This window comes from Ictidomys tridecemlineatus, chromosome 14 (assembly GCF_052094955.1).
Source record: "Ictidomys tridecemlineatus isolate mIctTri1 chromosome 14, mIctTri1.hap1, whole genome shotgun sequence".
Classification (NCBI taxonomy): domain Eukaryota; kingdom Metazoa; phylum Chordata; class Mammalia; order Rodentia; family Sciuridae; genus Ictidomys; species Ictidomys tridecemlineatus.
Genome location: NC_135490.1, coordinates 1,231,100 through 1,251,659, shown reverse-complemented (window position 1 = coordinate 1,251,659; position 20,560 = coordinate 1,231,100). Strand labels below are relative to the sequence as shown.

Genomic DNA, 20,560 nt, shown 5'->3' with positions numbered 1-20,560 from the left:
GCTTTTGTGTCCTGCAGTCGGCTCACGCGGCGATGCCGGAGCAGGGCAGCAGAGAGCTGTGTGCTGCCTGGAAACACCCTGGACCGGGTGCCAGTCTCCCAAGCCGACACCCAGCCTGGTGGCAGGATGAGCCACAGCAGAGCTCACACCTGTGTGTGCCCCCCACCCAGGTGAGAAGGCACACGGGGGAGGCTCGTGGACCTGCAGCTGGAACAAGGGCACTGAGGCACTGGCACCTCCCTGCTGCCCCTGGGCGTCCGCTGAAACCTTCTGCTTCAAGGAAGTGCAGCCACACGTGTCCATGACACACACATGAAGAGCCGTCGCTAACCACAAGGGCACACTCTGGCACACCACAGACAAGACGCTGCCTGAGAGAACCTCACAGACATGGTGTCAGGACAGAGGCAGGCCGGGGAGTCAGAGAGGCCCCTGAAGCCCCTTGTTCTGCGCAGCCGGGGCTCTGACCAGGCCAGACAGGGCAGTGGAGGGAGGGCCTCCCACGCGCCTCTCCTCTCCAGGGCAGTGCCAGAGCTGCCCCAACCCTGCCCGCTCTGCACCACTGGGAGGTAGGCAGGCCCACGCCCCCGGGCCAAGCCAGCGTCCAGGGGATGGGCCCGTCTTCTGTAGACCGAGCTGTCTTCAGTAGCTCTGCACTGACCCGTTCCAGCTCCAGGGCCAAGGCAGACTGGCAGAAGTCACTCCATGAAATGTTTAGGCAACAGGAAAAATAAAGAAACAGACTCAAAACCAATGCACTGGGTTTCATCTAAACAGACTCATGTTTGTTAAAAAGCTAAAGCACTCAGGATCCCAGGAGCCCTGGAGTTCTGGCTGCGGAGGGCCGGGGCGGGGACACAGCGCAGCCGTGGTTGACCTGGGCTTGCCCTGTGTGAGCAAGGTGGTTTCCTTCTCAAAGCTCCCGAGAACACTCCTCAGAACACCTGGAATGAACCACCACTTGACCCAGTTACCCACTCCACGGTATATAGACAAAGGATTTAATACCAGCACCCTACAGGGACACAGCCACATCAACGCTTACAGCAGCTCAGCTCAGAATAGCCAACCTAGGTGTCCTTCAACAGATGAGTGGATAAAGAAAATGTGGCATCTATACAAAATGGAATATCATTAAGCCATAAAGAAGAAATTATGGCATTTGCCAGCAAATGGATATAACTGGAGACTGTCATGCTAAGTGAAATAAGCCAATTCCAAAAAAACCAAGGTTGAATGTTCTCTGATATACGGATGCTAACCCAAAATAAGGGGGGAGAGGGAATAGAAGTTCATTGGATTAAACAAAGGGGAACGAAGGAAGGGAGGGGGTGGGAGCAGGAAAGATGGCAGAATGCATCAGACGTCACCCCTCCTTCATATAGGAAAATGACCAGGAAACGCCACTCCACGTGCACCACAGAATGGGACCCGACTTGGAGCACGCCTTATGCCATGTGCGTGCAATATGTCAAAATGCACGGCACTGTCAAGTGCATCTGAAAGGAGTAAAACAGATTTCCACAAAACAAAGCAAAACGAAGCTCCTGAGACAGGCGCTGAGGCGGCTGGGGTGGACGCTCGGCAGAGGCCACACCCTGCTGCCCCTCCGTCCTCGAGCCAGGCTCAGCGGAGTGTGGAGGAGCAGGAAAATCTTCCTGGCGCCTCCGTCTGAGCCGTGGTGAGTGTTCTGAGCATTGAGTGTCATCATCTGAGGAGACAGGGACAGATGTGCACAGGAGTCCAGGGAGGTGCCCTTGGGACTGACTCGCTGCCCTGCACTTCTGTTTGGGTTTCACAAACAGCGTTCTCCACAACCTGAGTGCAGGACACAGAAGCTGCTCACCACCCGAGGGGACGGCTGCACTCCCTGTGGCCAGGACGAGGAGGAGGGTGTGCTCAGGAACGGTCTACTCCATTCCCGTGGTGCCCCACCTGCCTGTCCCAGGGGCCTGGACTTTGAGAGGGCCCAGACCCAATTAAAAACTATGCAAATGAATATAATAACTGTTTTACAGTCATTTTAATCTGACATTCAAAAATATTTTGGTTTGGGAAACAATCTTTCAGTTTTTCTACAGAGGAATGTCTGAATTGAATTTTCCTCCACAGTGAATTATAAATTTCAAGTGTTGGCTTAGGGCTTTTAAAAAAATATTTATTTCTTTAGTTGTAGATGGACACAGTTCCTTTACTTTACTTATTTTTTTGTGGTGCTGAGGATCGGACCCAGGGCCTCGCACATGCTGGGCGAGCGCTCTGCCCTGAGCCCCAGCCCCTGGCTTAGGACTCTGAAGAAACATCTGAAATATCTTTACAAACAACTTCAGAGACAACTCATGGGCTTTCAAAAGTCCCCTCTGAACAGTCAGATTTCCAACAAGGGCTTGTAATGTTGTCAAAAGCACATCAACCAGGAGGGGGAGCCCCCTGCTCCTGCTGGCCGCGCGTCCTCCGGCTCCGCCCCTCTGACGGAGTTTCCCCAGTCCTCAGCTTCAGCACCAGTCACCTGGGAGCTCTCCTGGCCTCTGCCAAGGAGCCCTTGATTCAGAAGTGTGTCTCCTGAATAAACACACAGGCCCACGCAGCCTTTAGGGCAGGAGGCCGGGTGGAGGAGGGCGGGCAGGAGGTGACCAGCAGCAGTGGGCCCCAGGCTCCGCAGAGCACAGCCAGAGCTCAGGTTAGTGACCAGGTGGAAGCAGGTAAAACCTGGGTTCTCTTTCCTAACTGGTTTGAAACCACTGAGGAACAGGTAAGAGACCAGTCCCCGGGACGGCTGCTTATTCGCTCTCCCAGGGGCCCAGGGCCAGGCACGACAGACAGTACTGCTGCCCGTGTCCTGGGATGCAAGGCCCCGGGCACTGCCGAGTCGCTAGGAGGAAACCCGGCTGCTCTGCATGTCCCTTGGCACACCCATCACCTGGCGCCCAGGTTAAGCTGCTCAATGTCCTTCAACAAGCTCGGTGGCTTATTTTAAATGGAAATTTTGGTGCTTTTATTAGGTCACATCACTTCTGCCCGGCAGGGACACGGAAGGGCTACATGTGACCCACACGTCCTGCTTTGTGTAGGCTGCACCATGCAGGAAACATCTGTGTCTGGTGCAAAGGACCCTGGCTGGCTAAGGCCTGGAGCAGGCACAGTGCCCTCAAGTCCACAGCTGCCCATTCTTCACCCTGTGCTGGACATCCTGTGAGCAGCCCAACAAATGCACATCTCAGTCCTAAACTGTGTCCTCTCGCTGTTGGACGGCACCACGTGGTGTGTGTGGTGGGGGTGCCACAGAAGCAGCCTGGCTAACTGGTTCCACAACTGACCCACACAGAAGGCACAGACCCGCTCACAGGGCCCAGAGCCCCAGGCTCCGTGGTCGGAGCCTGCCGCCGTCTCAAGGAAGGACAGACTGGGCAAGGGTGTGGCTGTTCCTTTTTTCCTTCAAATTCTGTTCTTTGTGGGCCTGTCTTCATCTGCCTGCCATCTTGAATTTTACATCCCTACGACAGCCCAGAAAGGCACTTTCGCCTCACCCTCGGGCGTGTGTACGTGATTCTTCCTGGAGTCCAGACACCAAGCACTTAAACGTAAACACAGTCAAGCTCACAGACCCGGCAGAGGGGACCCTACAAGACAGGAGGGGACAATCCCACGCTGCACCCCGAGGACACCACCTGAGCCGGCTTCAGAGGCACAACAGACGACTCTGCCTTTGCAGTGCTGCTGAGCCTGCCCACCTTCCCAGGGGACAGGCAGCGTGGAGCCCAGAGCTGGAAGGCAACCTGCCCCTCAGGACACCAAACCAGAGCCCACAAGGCCTCGTGGGCACAGCGGACGGCTAGAGGAGAGGGCAGCCTGGGCGGGCATGACTTGATTCTGGGATGCCAGGCACACAGACGTCTCATACAGTGTGCACGCCGCCCACACTGGCCGGGGCCTTCCTCTCCTCAGTTTCTTTCTGACTCTATCAGCAGAGAGATGGACAGACACCAAGGCATTTCTGTGGCTCTTTCTCAGGCCTCTGGAGCCATGGCCGCAGTGGTTGCTTGCCCGGGAGGCCCTTCATCACCACGCCCCATCTCCAGGCACCCTGGGCACGGCAGCCAGAGGAGTGGGTGTGTGGGCAGTGGTAGATCCCACTTGTCTCCTCCCGACAGTAACAGGTCCACCAGCCAGCACCTGTCCCCTCAGCCTGTGCTTGAGAGAGCGATCTTCAAGTCCCCACAGCGTCCACATGCCTCTGGCCAGGGGTAAGCCACTCCACTTCTCTAAACACGCACGTTATGTTACACAGGTCTTCGCTCTTCTCACTAAAAGTATCCTCTACACATCCTGAAGACCTTTTGCACAGCTGGCCCCAAGGAAAGAAGCGTCACCACGGCACCCCACGCCTTCACCCCCACAGTCCCCAGGCCTCCACTGCCCACAGTCCCTAGGCCTCCACTGCCCCACGCCCTGCCCCGTCCCCATCCCTCCTGCGGAACGACACCCTCTGTGCCTTGAATCTCTATTACTGATCTCTTACAGGGCATCATAAATGGCCACCGCTGCGGTCATGACGGGTCCCCTGCCCAGTGCCTACGATGAGGTGATGCCTCAGGAGGTGAGGCCAGGAGGGGACGGGGCCCTGGGCACCAGTGGGGGTCCTGGGTGGGGTCAGACTCTAGAGCCCACTTCCCTTCTGCCTGTGTGCATACATCCAGGAGCAAGGCCTGGGCTCTCCTCGGGACCTGACACCACCAGAGCCCTGTCCTCCTTAGCCTGGGGCCTTCTGCATTTCCATTACAGCAGCTGGCAGCAGCGAAGAAGCTGCCCAGGCCCCTCCCTGGCCCCAGCAGCACTCCACCCCAGGAACGCCCCCCAACACGCCCAGCCCTCCCACCAGGCCCCCACCCCAGGCACAGGCACAGAGCACACTGCCAGTCATGTGGCCCAAGAGGGTCTGTCGCTTGGACTTGCTCTCCGTGGCGAGGAACCGAGCCCACAGAAACACCACCGAGCACAGGAGGCCGGCCACCAGCCGCTGACGGAGGGGCTCTGGTCCTCAGCAGCAGCTGTGCTTTTCCAAGGTGGAACCAGCTCCAGTGCCCACTGCCCAGTTTCCATCCCGCCACTCCCCACTCCCATTCTTGCCCCCGTCCTCCCTCACACTGTTCAGCCTGGAAGGAGACGCCCTCCGTTCCTCAGCTGCCTTTCTACACTGCTGCAGACAGTCTCCAAATCCCTTTGCAAGGGCTGCCTCCCATCCTGAGCCCTCAGTGACCCAGGTCAACAGGGCCACTCATGGCCACGGCAGCCCGCGATCCTGTCCTGGGGGCCCTGCAGTCCTTTCACGCTTACCCGTCCACACAGGCTGCACGTGCTACAGACGGGACCCTCGCCCACACCAGCTTCACACTCGCTCACAACTGCTACACACTCATACCACAGGGCACATGCTCACGTGTGCTAGTTACATGCTCACGCACATAAACCTCACCCAGGCCACAAGCTCACACACACGAGTACACACTCGCAGAGCACATGTGTTCACACCAGCAGCTACATGCCTGTGCAGAGGAAGAACACGCACACCAGGGGCTGTGAGCCTGCACAGAGAGAACGACCCTTGAGTCCCCACAGCGTCCACAGGCCTCTGGCCGGGGGCTCAGGAGCCCCACCTCACGCCCTCCCTGCCCTCTGCGACCTCTGCTCCAGGCTCGACTCTCCCGGGCACCTCTGCACCTTGGGCTTCCTTCCTTCCTGTGTTCCTGACCTCAGGGCCTTGCTCCCCGGGGCCTGCTGACACGTGGGGAAATCCCACAGCCGCCCATGCTGCCCACTCTGCCCAGGGGTCTGACTGGCTCTGCTAGGGGCCCTCGGTCAGGGTGGGCTGTCCCCTGCTGGCCCCTCCCGTACCTGGCAGCACACTGTGCACAGGGGCAGTGATGTTGACGTCCTGCAGGTGCTTCAGGGTCTCTGTGTGGAAGAGACGAAGGGTGGACCCCGAGGTAAAGGCGATCCAGATCCCCACGCCGGCCACGGCCATGTGGGAGATGACCATTCCTTCTTCATGGTGGGCCTCCAGCTGACTCTGCAGAGGGTGGTCAAAAGAAGGCCACGCCGAGGAGTCAGGTGGCTGGAGCCGAAGCTCCATGCAGTCTCCAAGGCCACCCTGGAGACCAAGCTGAGCGATTCCTGTGGACTGCAGGGTCCAGCTGGAGCCCCTCAGCGACCTGGGACAAGGAGACCATGCTCTGGAACCACGGGTCTTCCTGCAGTGGGACACCACAGGTAAACGGCTCTTGACCCTGGGCAGACCACAGTGCCCCAAGAACTCCCTGCGACACTCGGCTACCCAGGCCTCGCCAGGGCTGAGGAGCCCTAATTGAAACAGGGCAGCCACAGAGCCCCTGCCGGGGCCTGGCCAGCACCGAGTGGCCGGCTGGGTTCAGCTGGATCTCACGGCCACAGACGTTTCACTGGGAACCGCACAGCAGTGGGGCGACCCCCAGGCTGGGCACCCAGGGCTGGGACCACAAGCCTGGAGGTGTGCACTTCAGGGGGCTGGCCCCCACAGGGAGCAAACCGGGTCCTGCCAGTGTGCCCTGGACAGACTGCACATGTGTCCACCCCACAGCAGCCAGCCACTGCCCACTGGGGTCCCCTGTGTCCTGAGGGAAGGGGTGTGGGGACCCTGGGCAGGGCAAGGGCAACTGTAATGGGAAGGGAATGAGGGCGGTGGCCTTGGTGTGGCTCTCTTCCTGGACAGGTCCTCAAGGCCCATCCCTGCTGCGGTGGCAGGACCTCACCCTTCCTCGGGCAGAACACCTCCCGCCATTTGCAGAGACCAGGTTGTCTGTCCTTCATCTTGGATGGATCTGTGCAGTATTCACACCACCAATAGAGCACCATGCTCGGTCACCGTGTACAGGACTTTGAGGATGTGAATAAGAAGTTCTCTTGAGGATGCACCTGCGACAGGAAATGCTGAGCAGGGACACCTGTGTCCCTTCCTAAGAAAGGAACCTGCTCCTCGGAGAACATGATCCTGTGCTTCTCCACATGCCCTCCAGGGCCTGCAGCACTGGCTGGTTCCACTGGCCTTTCTCCAAGGACTTCTACCTGGGCAGCTTCTCTGCAGAACTGTCTGTGCTGAGAGCCATAGCCCAGTCGGAATGAGGCACAGCATTTTTGCCAGAAGGGAGTGGTTGAAAGGTGATGCCAGCAAGCCACTGAGATGGCGATGGTTAAGTTAAGCTGTGATTCAATTGTATATTACACCCCTGCTGTCCGCCTCAGGCCGGCTACTTTGGAGTTCTCCCGGGGATTCTGGGGAGTTGGGGAGTTCCCGTTGGTTGGGGAAGTGCCGGAGGAAGGATTTCCGGTTGGTGTATGGTGTGTGGGAAGGCCGCGTGGCCTGCGTGCGTAGCATTCGTGGGAGTTGGGAAATAAAGTTTGTTCCTGCTTGAGTGGCTCGCGATTTGTGCCCAGCCAGACTGCGGCAGTCTGTCCAGTTCCTTTGCCCACTGTTGGTTTGCTATGTGTACTGGACATGTGATCATATCACATGAGCTGTATTCATTCTACCTCATTCTTTCTACTTTCTTGTGTATCCTGAAGCACAGTTTTAATTTGAGTGAAATCCAGTTTCTCTCTTTTCCCACTGACACAGCTGCTTGTGATTTAGGTGTCATCTTTTTTTTTTTTTTTTTGGTGGCTCTAGGGATTGAACCCCAGGGTGCTTTACCACTGAGCTATTTTCCCAGCCCTAATGTCCTTCCTCCCACCCCCCTTCCGCCCATCCCTTCCTTTCTCCCAACCGTCTTTCCTCCTTTCTTTTCTTTCAGGTACTGGGGTTTGAACCCGGGATGCTCTACCACTGAGGTACATCTGCATGGCTTTTCACTTTTTAGTCTGAGACAGGGTCTCACTAAGTTGCTGAGGCTGGCTTTCAACTCACAATCCTCATGCCTCAGCCTCCCCACCTGCTGGAATCATAGGCCAGGCCACTGCACCTGGCCAGGAATCCTACCTAAGAAGCTGTGGCTTGGTCCGAGGTCACCAGACTGGCCCTTCGGCTTCCTTTGAGAGTGCTCATGGTTGGAGCTCTTCTGCTGGGTCTAACTCACCCACATCAGCATTTGCATGTGGCCTGGGCCCAGGGCAACGGCTGTAGACAGTCTCCGCCACTGGGCTGTTCACAGTCGGAACATGCTCTTGCTCCTGCGCTCTACTTCCCTGGTCTACATGCTGTCCTTGAGCCAGTGCCACACTGCCCTGGTCACTGTGGCTGTTCAGGGAGAGGCTGAGATGGGCATGGTGAGTCCTCCAATTCTGTTGCCTTCCCACATTACTCTGGCCATGCCGGACCCCTTCATTCCACACCAAGTGCTAGGATCTGCTTGCCCCATCTGCAGGTGCTGTGGCCACCTGGGACCCTCCCTTCCAATCTACACAGGGGGTCTCCCGCTGGTTTCCAGGGCACATGCCTGTACTCTCTGTCAGGTTTATCTCTAAGTATTCCCTCTTGGTGATGGTGTTCTCAGCACTGCCAGTCCTCTGCTGGACTCCTGGGCAGTGGCCTGGGAACCTGTGGCCTTGCTGGCTTGTGCACTCTGTTCGGGGTGGTAGTAATCTTCTGTGGACTTCTTAGGGTTTCCTGCTCCTCCTCCATTCAACTTCTACCCTCAGGCCATCCCTTTCCTCCTGACCAGCTGCTTGGTCAGAGCCTCGGGCTGTGTGCTCTCCAGAGTGGTGCAGGCAGACATCCTGTCTGCTCCAGAGCCTGGCCGTTCACCCTTCCCTCTGCCCTGAAGGGCCAGTGCCCCGTCTTCAGCCTCCTCTGCAAGCTCATCCCCAGAGCAGCTCACCCCTAGCACAGCTCCCAAGCTGCCTCCAGCACTGCTGTCCACTCTAGTGCACCGTCCTCCTGAAATCCCATACTCAGAGTGCCTGCTGGGAGCCCTGCTGCACACTCAGCGGCGGTCTCCTCCCTGGCTGATGTCAGCCAGAGGTCCCACCTCCTGTCCAGGCACAGGACGACACGGGCAGACCTGTCATGGACAGCAGGCTGTGGCCCTGCGTCCCTCCACGGTGAGGAGCAGCCGTCTCCAGACTGTGCCTGTCCCTGTGTCCCCTATTCTATGCTGCAGCAGCTGGCCAGGAGCTGCTCTGCTTGGGTCCAAGTGCCATGGTAGAAAGAGCCAAGCACAAGTCCGCAGCCCTTCCTTCCTTGGCACACCTTGGCACTCCTTGGCACAACCTGGCAAATAACCTCCTGCCCAATTGTCAATGAAATCAGGAGCACTTGGACCTGGAGGCATCCCAGATCGTACCAGGAACACGACACTGGAGCTTAACAACCCCCCGAAGCCCATAAGAGGAGGAGCCCAAGGTGGGACACGGGGCACACTGGCCCTGCCACCAGGTCATATCACAGACCTTGCCCAGGGAAACCCACACAACAATGAACCCCAGATTCTGCACCCCTGGGCCTCAGCCTGGTGCAGTTCGTCTTGCACTCAATGACAACGCCCCAGGATGACGTGTCAGGCTGACACTCTGAATCCGCCACAGCCTCGCCCTGAAGACGCTGCAGAGCCGTGTGCTAACTGGCATCCAGTCTGCTCTCGGGCTGTGCTCTGGGCACTGCATCCTTTAACTGTGCTTCCTTCCCTTGGCCTCTGACATCCCCGTAGGAAGGCCGCGTGGGGCTGGACTACAAGACTCTTGGGATGACACAGCTCAGGGGCTCCTGGTGGCCACGCTTCCCTGACTGGTCTGGGTACACTGAACAAGCCACAGCACCAAAAATACCAACCAGAAAAACACAGGAAGGCTAGTGGTGGCCCAAGGGGAGAAGTCAGGCCTGAGTCTGTCCAGGACCCCGACCAGGAACCTTGTGGCTCTAACCAGGCCCTGATCCCCTGCAGCGCCCTCAGAGTCCTTCTCTGGCTGGAGACGGCACCCACACCTGTTCTCAAGAACTTGACTTTGCCAGCAACTCTCCATCTTTGCACCACAATTCAGAGGATGCTTCGGGCTGGCGGTGTGGCTGGGCGACAGAGCACGGCTTAGCATGCGCAAGGCCCTGGGTTTCATCACCAGCACACACCCAAAATGAAGTTCTCCTTATTGGGAGCCGAAGTTCCACTTCCCTGTGTACTTACAGAACACGCCACAAGAGCTCATCCTGAAATACCAGGACAGTGGCCTGGTCCCCACCGGGGAGCTGATACACCCCCTAGGAAACCTCTGGACAACATCTTGAGAGTCGATAATGACCCAAGTTTGTTCCTGAACTTGCAGCTATTTACATAGTCAATGGACCATGTCCTCAGACAGGTGCTGGACCCTCACCTACCTGGACAGACTTTCTATGACCTTGAATGTGAGCATTAAAGGAAGGTGTAATCATGACGAGAATCATTTTAATGGCTGAAAAAAATGCCCGTGTGCCCTGTGTTTGCTTAGAGAAAGACGGGGCGAGAGATGGTCGTGGGTAAACAGGACAGCTGGGCACAGGCCTTTACAGTAAAAGCCATGTAAGAGTGGAACTTTTTGGCAGGCCAGGCCACGAGGTGCCAGCTGCTGCCGTGCCCAGGGAACCACAACAGAGCGCTTGGCCACTGGCCCCGTCAGGCACTCCCCTCCTCTGGCACGCAGCCCCCGGGCTCTGCACAGCACACGGTGTCTCACCAGGAACCCTGCTCTGAAATGCCTTCCCCACGCCACGCAGCCACCTGAGAGGACTCACCTCCACAGCATGAGTCTCTGTGCTGATGAGGAACACCTGACCGCCAGACGCTGCCCACAAGGTGTCTTCCATCAGCAGGAGGCTTCTAACTGGCAGGACGCCCAGTCTGATCACTTTTTGAGGTTCTGAATTCCAGGATCCATCTTAAAAGAAAACATTTCTTTTAATTTCATTGGAGTTCAGGTAACCATGCACAGGGACAAATAAACAGGATCACAGATCACTTTAAATAACAGACAACCAAAATGTCCATAGCAATTTTGATGCTTATGCTTAATTCTGGGTGTGCCCATGGCCTCAAGAATTAATGCCATCAGGAGTCTGTGTGGGGAAGACAGAGGAGGGCCCAGCGGGGGTTGTGCCAAACAAACGGCTCATCTGCGCTGAATCTCAGATGCCTCCGTTAGCCTCCAAGACGGGAGAACCATAAGCAAGATAAAGCATGTAAAAAGCTCAGCACAGCACCCAGGGGGCAAGAGGTGCAAGCAACACTACTGTGACGGGATCATGGCTGGAAGGAGCTGCACTCCAAACGACTGAGCCAACGTTCAGAGCTTCCCATCATCTGCTAGACATGCACGGCACCTGGAGGAGAAACCGCACCTTCCCTGAACGTGAAAAACAGTCCAAACGGAAGTGAACGGCTTTCCTGTCTTCTCACACTGCTCCCTGTCCTGACACTCAGGAATACGTTTTGGTTTGAAAATATTTTCAAAGATCTACAATGAGGTCTATCACACTTCACATGAAGTATGAGTCAGAAACTTATCAATAAAAATTACTTCAAGCAAGACTTAATACAGATTTTAAAGTGACAGATGTAATTACCCTGTAAGTGATTAAAACTAACTCTGTGATTCTCAGTCTAGCCACTAATTAAGCCACCATGCTCAAAAACGTAACGGAAGTGTCACAGCCTCACTGCCTTTGGCCTCACATCAAGACAACACACTTTGCTCAGAGAACCAGGTCTTGGTTCTACCCTGTGCTCTGGTGCCGAGCACTAATGCCCTGCTCCACAGCTTACTGTGGGCACCTGTCTGAAGCTGAGCTGTGCAGTCTCTGCCAGCAAGCTGTGGCTCTGACTGCCATGGGGACTCCAGCTGTGACGCAGCTGAATGGTGTTCAGGGAACCCACAGCCTCCAAGGACACTGGCCTGCCTTTTACTCTGCACCTGCACCAGGTCCAGTTGCAATTATGCATCTGAACACAAACCCAGGCACACACACACATGCACACCCACTAACACACATATATACACACTCCTTCTTATTCACACGTGCTACCTGCACTTGCACACACAGGAACAAGTACACACACATATGCACACATACCAACACAATGCACACACACCCTCCCACTCACATATACACACATGGAAGCACACGTGCACACCCACAGTGCACATGGCTGCACACGCACGTGCCCTTACACATGCATGCACAGGCCTTCCCATCCTGGAAAGCAATGATGGGACACGGAAGTTCTGATGGACAGGTTTTCTCTGACTTTCACATGCTCTGAGGGCAGAGTGGCTCTGCCCACTAGCCGACCAGGATGGTACTGCACTGACCCACTGAGAGCAAGCCACCTTTGAAACAAGACCCCAAAGGTCAGAGGTGGGATACTCCAGACGTTTACCTTGGTTGAGGATCAGCTCCCACAACTGAACTCTGATTTCTGAGCCTCTTAGCTACTCTTTCTAGATACCGTAGGCTTGTCTCCCTGGGGCCACGTGCAACGTGAACCTGGGCCGAAAGGACCGCCTCTGGCAACAGCTCCCCCTGCATCTGCGCCTCAGGCCAGGCCTCTCAGTCCACCGACACCAGTCACATTCCATGCACAAACTAGTGACACTTCGAACCTGTGGCATCACTCCACCTGCTGCCCCTAGGGTGGCAAGAGGAGGCTCCACCCTCCAGGGAATTCCCACCATGGGGGAAGGGCCGATGCAGCCCCTGGCCATGGAAACGACTCAGGAAGGTCAGAGGCCAAGTGCAAGGTAGTCCTGTGCCTGGGCTCAGGGTGGTGCAGACCTCCAGGAGGGACAGACTCTGAGCAGGACCAGGGCTAACAAAGGGGGGGTTTGCAGGGGAGCGGGGCTCACGGGCCAGGGCGGGAACTGGGACTGCATTCCCAGCACACGGGAAACCCTGACTGCTTTATGCAGGAGAGGGCCAAGGTCTAATTGGCAGTTTTAAAAGCTCATGAGCGAACGCGGGGAGGGCAGACTGTAGGAGTGCAAGACGAAGACAGAGGTGACACAGGAAGCCACGTGGTCGCCAAGGCCTTCTGGAGCAGGTGGTGACGGTGGGGCCTGGCTGCAAGGTCCAGGAGCAGGGACAAGAGGTGCTGGTGGGTGGGCCACAGGACAGGAGGGAAATCCTAAGGGGCACGGAGCCTGGCTGCAGGACGGTGTCCCCTCCTGGTGGGAGCAGCTTTTGCTGGAGGAAAGCCCTCTGCTGCACTAAAACCCTTCAGGGCCAGGGGGCAGCACCAAAGGGCGCTGGACACGTGAGCCCGGGCACAAGGCCAGCCCGTGGGCAGTGGTGTGGGTCTGGGGTGGCAGTGCAGTGGCAGGGCACAGAAGGGTGGGCTCCCAGCTGCAGCACAGCAGGTCTGCACTTATCCCTGCATGAGAGGAGCCGGGGGGACCTGGCCAGCAGCCGTGCACAGGGCAGGGAAGCCCAGGAACAGGGTTTCCAGAGAAGGGACAGTGGAGGTCGTGAGAGAAGGGCTGAGGACAGTGGTGCTGTGCCGACACTACAGGCTCTAGAAGGCCGATGCACAGGGAGAGCAGCTGGACTGCACACGCACCCCCACCAGCTCCCGCTGCTAGCAGGACAAGACGGGAGACAGGGAGCCCAGGCTGGGCAATCCGCAAGGCTGCGAGGGCCCCGAGGCCAGGCAGTGCTCCTCTCTGCTGCCCCAGAGCCACAGAACTGCCAGTTAAAGGTGGACAGGTGGCAAAGAGGGCTGGAGGTTGAGGGACCCGGAGGAGGACCAAGAACCTCAGAGGCAGGAAGGACCCTGCTGGGGCAGGAGGAGGCTGGCAGCACCACATGGAGCTGCCAGGGGAGGCAGAGAGGTGGGGCCTCAGTGCAGTGGGCAGGGTGGGCGGAGAGGACGGAGCCCCAGGTGGGCTCCAGGAGAGCACACTGCACAGCATGGAGCCCACGTGTCCCACGGACGCCTTTCCAGAAGGAACACGTCACAGAAGCCAGGGACCAGAGGTGACAGGCACCAGGGGAAGGTGGGACGGAAACAACCCCAGGAGCGGTCGGGAGGGAGTGCGGTACCTGCAGCCTTGGTGTAGCTGGCCACCGAGCCGTTGACCAGGCCAGCATACAGGCCCTGCGGTGAGCAGGCCAGGCTCAGGACCGTGGACTTCTCGGGAGTGAAAAAGTGCTGAAGCCTCACTTTCTTGGAGCCTTGGTTGCTTTTGTAAATGGAAATGCTTTAAAAGGAAAACACGAGTTAGTCTGCACACTGCCCCCCCCTCCCCACCCAGAAGGCCCCGCGCCCTCAACAGCATCTCCTCCTCCCGCTCCCTGTTGAGCCCGCCTCCCGCTCCCTGTTGAGCCCGCCTCCCGCTCCCTGTTGAGCCCGCCTCCCGCTCCCTGTTGAGCCCTCCTCCCGCTCCCTGTTGAGCCCTCCTCCCGCTCCCTGTTGAGCCCTCCTCCCGCTCCCTGTTGAGCCCTCCTCCCGCTCCCTGTTGAGCCCTCCTCCCGCTCCCTGTTGAGCCCTCCTCCCGCTCCCTGTTGAGCCCTCCTCCCGCTCCCTGTTGAGCCCGCCTCCCGCTCCCTGTTGAGCCCGCCTCCCGCTCCCTGTTGAGCCCTCCTCCCGCTCCCTGTTGAGCCCTCCTCCCGCTCCCTGTTGAGCCCTCCTCCCGCTCCCTGTTGAGCCCGCCTCCCGCTCCCTGTTGAGCCCGCCTCCCGCTCCCTGTTGAGCCCTCCTCCCGCTCCCTGTTGAGCCCTCCTCCCGCTCCCTGTTGAGCCCGCCTCCCGCTCCCTGTTGAGCCCGCCTCCCGCTCCCTGTTGAGCCCTCCTCCCGCTCCCTGTTGAGCCCTCCTCCCGCTCCCTGTTGAGCCCTCCTCCCGCTCCCTGTTGAGCCCGCCTCCCGCTCCCTGTTGAGCCCTCCTCCCGCTCCCTGTTGAGCCCTCCTCCCGCTCCCTGTTGAGCCCGCCTCCCGCTCCCTGTTGAGCCCGCCTCCCGCTCCCTGTTGAGCCCGCCTCCCGCTCCCTGTTGAGCCCGCCTCCCGCTCCCTGTTGAGCCCGCCTCCCGCTCCCTGTTGAGCCCTCCTCCCGCTCCCTGTTGAGCCCGCCTCCCGCTCCCTGTTGAGCCCGCCTCCCGCTCCCTGTTGAGCCCTCCTCCCGCTCCCTGTTGAGCCCTCCTCCCGCTCCCTGTTGAGCCCTCCTCCCGCTCCCTGTTGAGCCCTCCTCCCGCTCCCTGTTGAGCCCTCCTCCCGCTCCCTGTTGAGCCCGCCTCCCGCTCCCTGTTGAGCCCGCCTCCCGCTCCCTGTTGAGCCCTCCTCCCGCTCCCTGTTGAGCCCTCCTCCCGCTCCCTGTTGAGCCCGCCTCCCGCTCCCTGTTGAGCCCGCCTCCCGCTCCCTGTTGAGCCCGCCTCCCGCTCCCTGTTGAGCCCGCCTCCCGCTCCCTGTTGAGCCCGCCTCCCGCTCCCTGTTGAGCCCTCCTCCCGCTCCCTGTTGAGCCCGCCTCCTGCTCCGAGACACACCGGCTGCATTTCCAACAGGTCTGCAGCACCCTGATTTCTGTCTTATATTTAAAATAGAAATTCTAGGTCATAAAAATGATTAGATCTTCCTATGGCTTAACTTCACATCAGGAAAATCATTTTAACTTTCCATTAAAGGATGTCAACGTTCAATGCGATCATAACACCGAAAAATAGCTTTTTTATTCCAAAATGCAAGAGTGGTGTGCTTTTAAAGCATGATAAAAATGAGTACCTTAGGGACAAACAGCAGGGGTGAAACTTCCATTGCTCTTTGGGGTCTCCTAGAATAATTCCCGGGGCCCAATCACTGGTGACTTCAGAGCGCAGAGACCCCACCCCGGATCTCGTCATTCCCGCCTGCTGCCCGACGCTCACGCCAACGCCTATTCCCAGGATGGGCCCTAGGTGTCTGGGCACAGCTTGCCACACCCCACGTGACCTCTACCTTCCCTCCTCCGTGCCCACACAGATGGTGGGCACTTCAGATGCTCTGGTGGCCTGGGCCTCAGGGTCCACAATGGTGCTGGGCTCCCGCTGCTGCTCCTCGGCAGGAATGTACCCCATACACAGGATGCGGGATTCGACGTTGAAGCACTCGATGACTTTGGGGGTGGAGTTGTGAAAGGAGACAATGGCAATCTGACCCATCTGGTCACTACAACTTCCAATCTGATCAGGGAGTTAAGAGAAAGAGAGTGAGGGTGCAGGGGAGCCCCGGGAACCCCAGAAGAAAGGCAGCCTCCTGTGAGGATCGACCCCACACAGAGCAGTCTGCCTCTGAACCAGCTGCTCCCAGGCCCCTGGCCCTTCCACAGAGTTAGGTCTTTAAATATGTAGTAACAGGGGATAACTTTGTCTTTAAAAAGACATGCCTTAAAAACCACACACCCAGGGCTGCCGTGGCAGCTCAGTGGTAGAGTGCTTGCTCAGCACTGGGTTCGATCCTCAGCTCCACATAAAAGTAAATAAAGGTATTGTGTTCACCCACCCACTCGTCACCACACAAGGGCAAAGACCTATTCACACAGTCCTGAAGGGCAAATCACATCCATCTTAAGTAAGTTAACGTTGGAGTTTCACAGCCCTCAGCTAAGAAAACAAGACTCAAAACTAAAAAAGACTATGTCCCAGGGCGGGCCATCCCTTCTCATGTCCCCGATGCGTGCAGCCCTCTGAAGACTTGCACCTGAAGGGCATCTGTGCACCTGCTACGGCGAGTGCCCGAGAGTACGCGGCAGACTCGGTCTTCCACCTGCAGCTCCAGTCCAGCTGTGTACGGGGCAACGACGGGTCCCTACTCAGGGCCAGTCCGAGAGAGCCAGGCTGACCCTGATGACAGACCCCTTTCTTCTCCACCAATTTGAGCATGTTCTTAGGCCTCCTATTCCACGTTACAAGGACACCCTCCTTTGCCCTGTCGGGGAGGGAAGACCAACTGCGGTGTCCCTGTGCCAGCCCTGGGGAGTGGGGTGTCACCAGAAGAGGAGGAAACCCCCAGCCAGCCCAGATCCCTGTGGGCGGAAAACCTGCACCCCAAGGCAATGACGCGTCTGCCCTCCTTCACAGATGCTATGAAATGCCAGCCAGCCCGGCCGCTGCGCTGTCAGCACGGCTAGGAACACCACTCGGGCAGGAGCTCTGCCTGTAGCGAGCAAGGCATGACCCTGGACCACAGTCCAGCTGGGAAGAGCCGGGCTTCGGGCTGAGGGTGGACCTGAGTCCCTGCGCCTGAGGACTGTCCTCCATTTGCACAAACCAGGAAGGCCCACTGCGAATGCAGGGTAATTTTAGATGCTGCGTTTTACTTGGAACAAATTAATTCCAACAGCCAAGCCTCCAGGGTAAAAAGCCACCAATGTCTGGAAACAAGGAAAGTCCTTCTAATCTAACCACCCACAGGCAATAAACAGCAAAATGGCTCTTACACTAGTCAGATCAGTTGTCTGGATGACATCAGATCTTGTAAAAGTTTTACATGGAAAAGGGCAGAAATCAACATTTTAATTCCCAGAATTTCATCTTTCCCCAGTCATCAGCGCCCATCAGAGAAAGGCTCCGTGTGTGGCCGTCACCTGGGCTCGCGGGGACCGACACTCTTCTTAGCTGCTCAAAGCTGAGCTTCCCACGACTGTGGGCGCGATTCTAGGTGAACGTGCAGTACAAATAGAGACCCTTACCCACAGGAAGCCACGCGCCGCGGGGGACGGCTCTGGCTGGCCTTCGTGATGGAGGTCAGGCTCGGGGTTATAAGCAGCACACTCGATCTGAAGACACCAATCACAGCTCGTCAGGGGACCCCAGCTGGTGATCCCAGTTTCACACCACCACAGGCTCGGGTCCTGCCTCTCACAGTCAGAACAGCAGGGGCGGGCGACTGAGGCCCAGCCCTCCCTCCTCACCCAGGCAGACAGCCCAGCGCAGCCTCCACGCCTGACATCTGCTCAGGCACTTGTGACACTGACGCCACGTGACTTCCACACGTCTTGGTCGACACATGAAGTGTCCCCCAAGGCTCACGGGAGACAGTGCAGGAGCGTTCAGAACTGAAGGGAGGAAAGCCTGACCCTACTGGGCACTAATCCCCTGACAGGGGATGGCTGGGTGGCAGCTGCAGGCAGGTGGGCAGTAGCAGGTGGGTCCTTGGGGACAGAGCTCTCTGCTCCCTGAGGCCATGTTCGGAGTTGCTTTTGTTGGACACCCCTCCTGCCCTGTGCTCTGCCTCAGCTGACCACAGACTGGACCCATGAAACCTCCCCTAGGTGGTTTGTGCCAGGCCTCTGGGCACGGCGGTCAGGGGCTGACAGCACACCACGTGAATGCTTTTCCTGTTCTACTGTCCAGGGAACAAAGACCAGGAGCTAAATCTGTCCACAGGTGCAGATGCAGTTTTGTTCCGAAACACCTTCCATGCTGGTCAGCAGGACCCCTGCTGAGGGAGCCCAGCAGACCCAGGCCACTGTCAGCCCTGTGCTCACATTGTAGAAGTGAACCCTGAGCGCTCAGGCCAAGCGTGGCCGGGGACTAGCCACGGGAAAGGGAAAGGCAGGTCAGGAGCCCCCAGCGCTCAGGAACACGGCCTGCCGAGCCCAGGAAGCGGAACCTGACGAGCTGAGTGCTCGTGGGCTTCCCTGGGCACCAGGCCCGCCTGGCACCAGCAGTGTGCAGTCCTGTGCCGTCCAGAGGCCCTCCCACTCCAGGGAGCTGCAGGGCCACCCTGGGGACAAGAGCCGAGACTCGACCTCGGAGTCCTCTCAGACATCTCTGACTCACCCTCGGGAGAAGCAGCCGCGGTGGCTGGCCCAGAGGACTGCCCCACCACACCCTCACACCCTCACAGCGATCCCGGGTACGCCTGCAGGAGAGGCAGCCCACCCAGCGCATGTACCTTGAACTCTGGCTGCCTGGCCACCGTCACTGGCATGTGTCCCACGAGGAGAGGGTGCGTCTCCTTCTTGGTGTGACTGCCCTCATCGTCCACGCAGAACCAGCCCAGGTGGTTCTCCTCCTCTGCGTTACATTCAGAGAGTGGCGCTCAGTCCCAGGAGCAGCCACGCGACACCCCAGTTCTGCTGCTCAGGAGCCTGAGCCACCAGCATTGCTCGGGGTGGCAGCACCTCCTCTTCCTAAAGCGGGCACAGCACTCGGGGTCCCAGAGAGCGAGAGCCCCAGCCCCGCCTGCCGAGTGCCCTTGCGCTCTCCCTCAGGCTGCTTCCTTCACCCTCCATGTTCAAAGTCCCCTGGAGGGCCGCCGTCACACACCAGGGATGGGGTGGGGCTGACACTGCGGGTGAAGGAGGACGATACCAGGAAGACACGTTTGCAGCTAAGGGTCCGTCCTGGCTTTGAAGAACCATCTCAAAGATCTTCACATCCACTCCCTCCCTCAGAGTGGCCGTCTCCCATGTGTGGTCACTCTGAGCCCAACCTGGCACACCGCCAGCTCAGGAGAAAGGGAGCAGTGGGCCGTCTGCCCTGGGTACAGCCCCACCACAGCAGGAAGGCCCTGCCTCCCGCCCCCCAGCTCCCCAGGGGATGAGGGTCCACCTGCAGACCAGGTGTCCCTTCTGCTTGGTTCTGACAGTCTCATCTGGAGGAGTAGCTCACACACATCTACACCCCAGTGTCTGCACAGCAGGTCTGTGTGGTGAGCCACATGAGTGGCCAAGGGACAGAGGAACCAGAAAATAGTCATCAAGCCATGCAGATCCACGGCAGGCCCTCACTCGTGTGTCGCCACAGGGGACAGCAGGCAGGCAGAAGAGCCCGGGCGGCGCCTGCTCCTGGGAGATGCCCATACCAGGCCGGCGCTCTGACCATGGCCCCAACACTGGACCACCTCATGCTCAAAAGCTGGGCGCCAGGAGTCCGGTTCCAAGGGCAGCCTGAGCCTCCTTCCTGCAACCCCTGAATCATCACTCACACTTCTTAAAGATCACACACGTCTGAAAACACCCCTTCAGGCCAATGGGGGACTATCACCAAGTCTCTTTGTCTTTCTGATTTTATCCTCTGAGACAGGAGTTCGGCAGAGAAAGGTCCACAGAGGACAACCAGCAGGATGCGTGGCTTTCTCGAGCACACCCAGGTCAGCTTCAGTGAGCCATATCTTACCCAGGGCGAGCTTGGCCATCTGCAAGTTGTTGACCCAGGACTCTTTGATGGCAGGCGTGAACGTGTTGAACACAGCCGTGAAGAAAGTGGGCCGCCCAGACCTGCCAGGAGTAACAGATGCACACTCTACAGAGGCGCGCCACACGCCCGTCTTCACCAGGCACCAGCCAAGAGCACACAGCCCCCCCCCCAGAGACCCACCCCGCCCAGGAAGGCTCTCTGATGTCACTGACTTGTCCTGCTTTCCCGGGAGCTGTAGCTGAATTCTGCAGCGGTCAGCAGCTCTGATTTCTTCCTCTTTCTTCAGAATCAGTCTTTGTAAACCTGATGTCCAATCATGGGCTACGGACTGGTTTAAGTTCTACAGAGGGAACCCAGAAGCACATTTATTTTAAAAGCGTTTAAAAAATATGGAGGAGAAGGAGGAGGAAAAGCCAAGTTGCAACACAGAACATTCAGGGAAGCCCAAAGCGCCCCACC

General features: G+C 58.1%; 1 protein-coding gene across 15 annotated transcripts in view; it reads right to left on the bottom strand.

The window, feature by feature from the left end:
• The window catches only part of Arhgef10 (Rho guanine nucleotide exchange factor 10), a 98,500-nt gene that overhangs the window by 3,569 nt on the left and 74,371 nt on the right, over window positions 1-20,560 (bottom strand). For 14 of the 15 annotated variants that reach the window (XM_078030735.1, XM_078030740.1, XM_078030741.1 and 11 more), the window contains 8 exons: window positions 20,314-20,441; window positions 20,081-20,181; window positions 18,855-18,976; window positions 17,647-17,733; window positions 15,915-16,138; window positions 14,033-14,190; window positions 10,733-10,875; window positions 5,893-6,067 (listed from right to left, as the gene is read on the bottom strand). In XM_078030735.1, the coding sequence (XP_077886861.1) occupies window positions 5,893-6,067; window positions 10,733-10,875; window positions 14,033-14,190; window positions 15,915-16,138; window positions 17,647-17,733; window positions 18,855-18,976; window positions 20,081-20,181; window positions 20,314-20,441 (1,138 nt within the window). The remainder of the gene's footprint in view (window positions 1-5,892; window positions 6,068-10,732; window positions 10,876-14,032; window positions 14,191-15,914; window positions 16,139-17,646; window positions 17,734-18,854; window positions 18,977-20,080; window positions 20,182-20,313; window positions 20,442-20,560) is intronic. The other variant, XM_078030742.1, reaches the window with a different exon arrangement.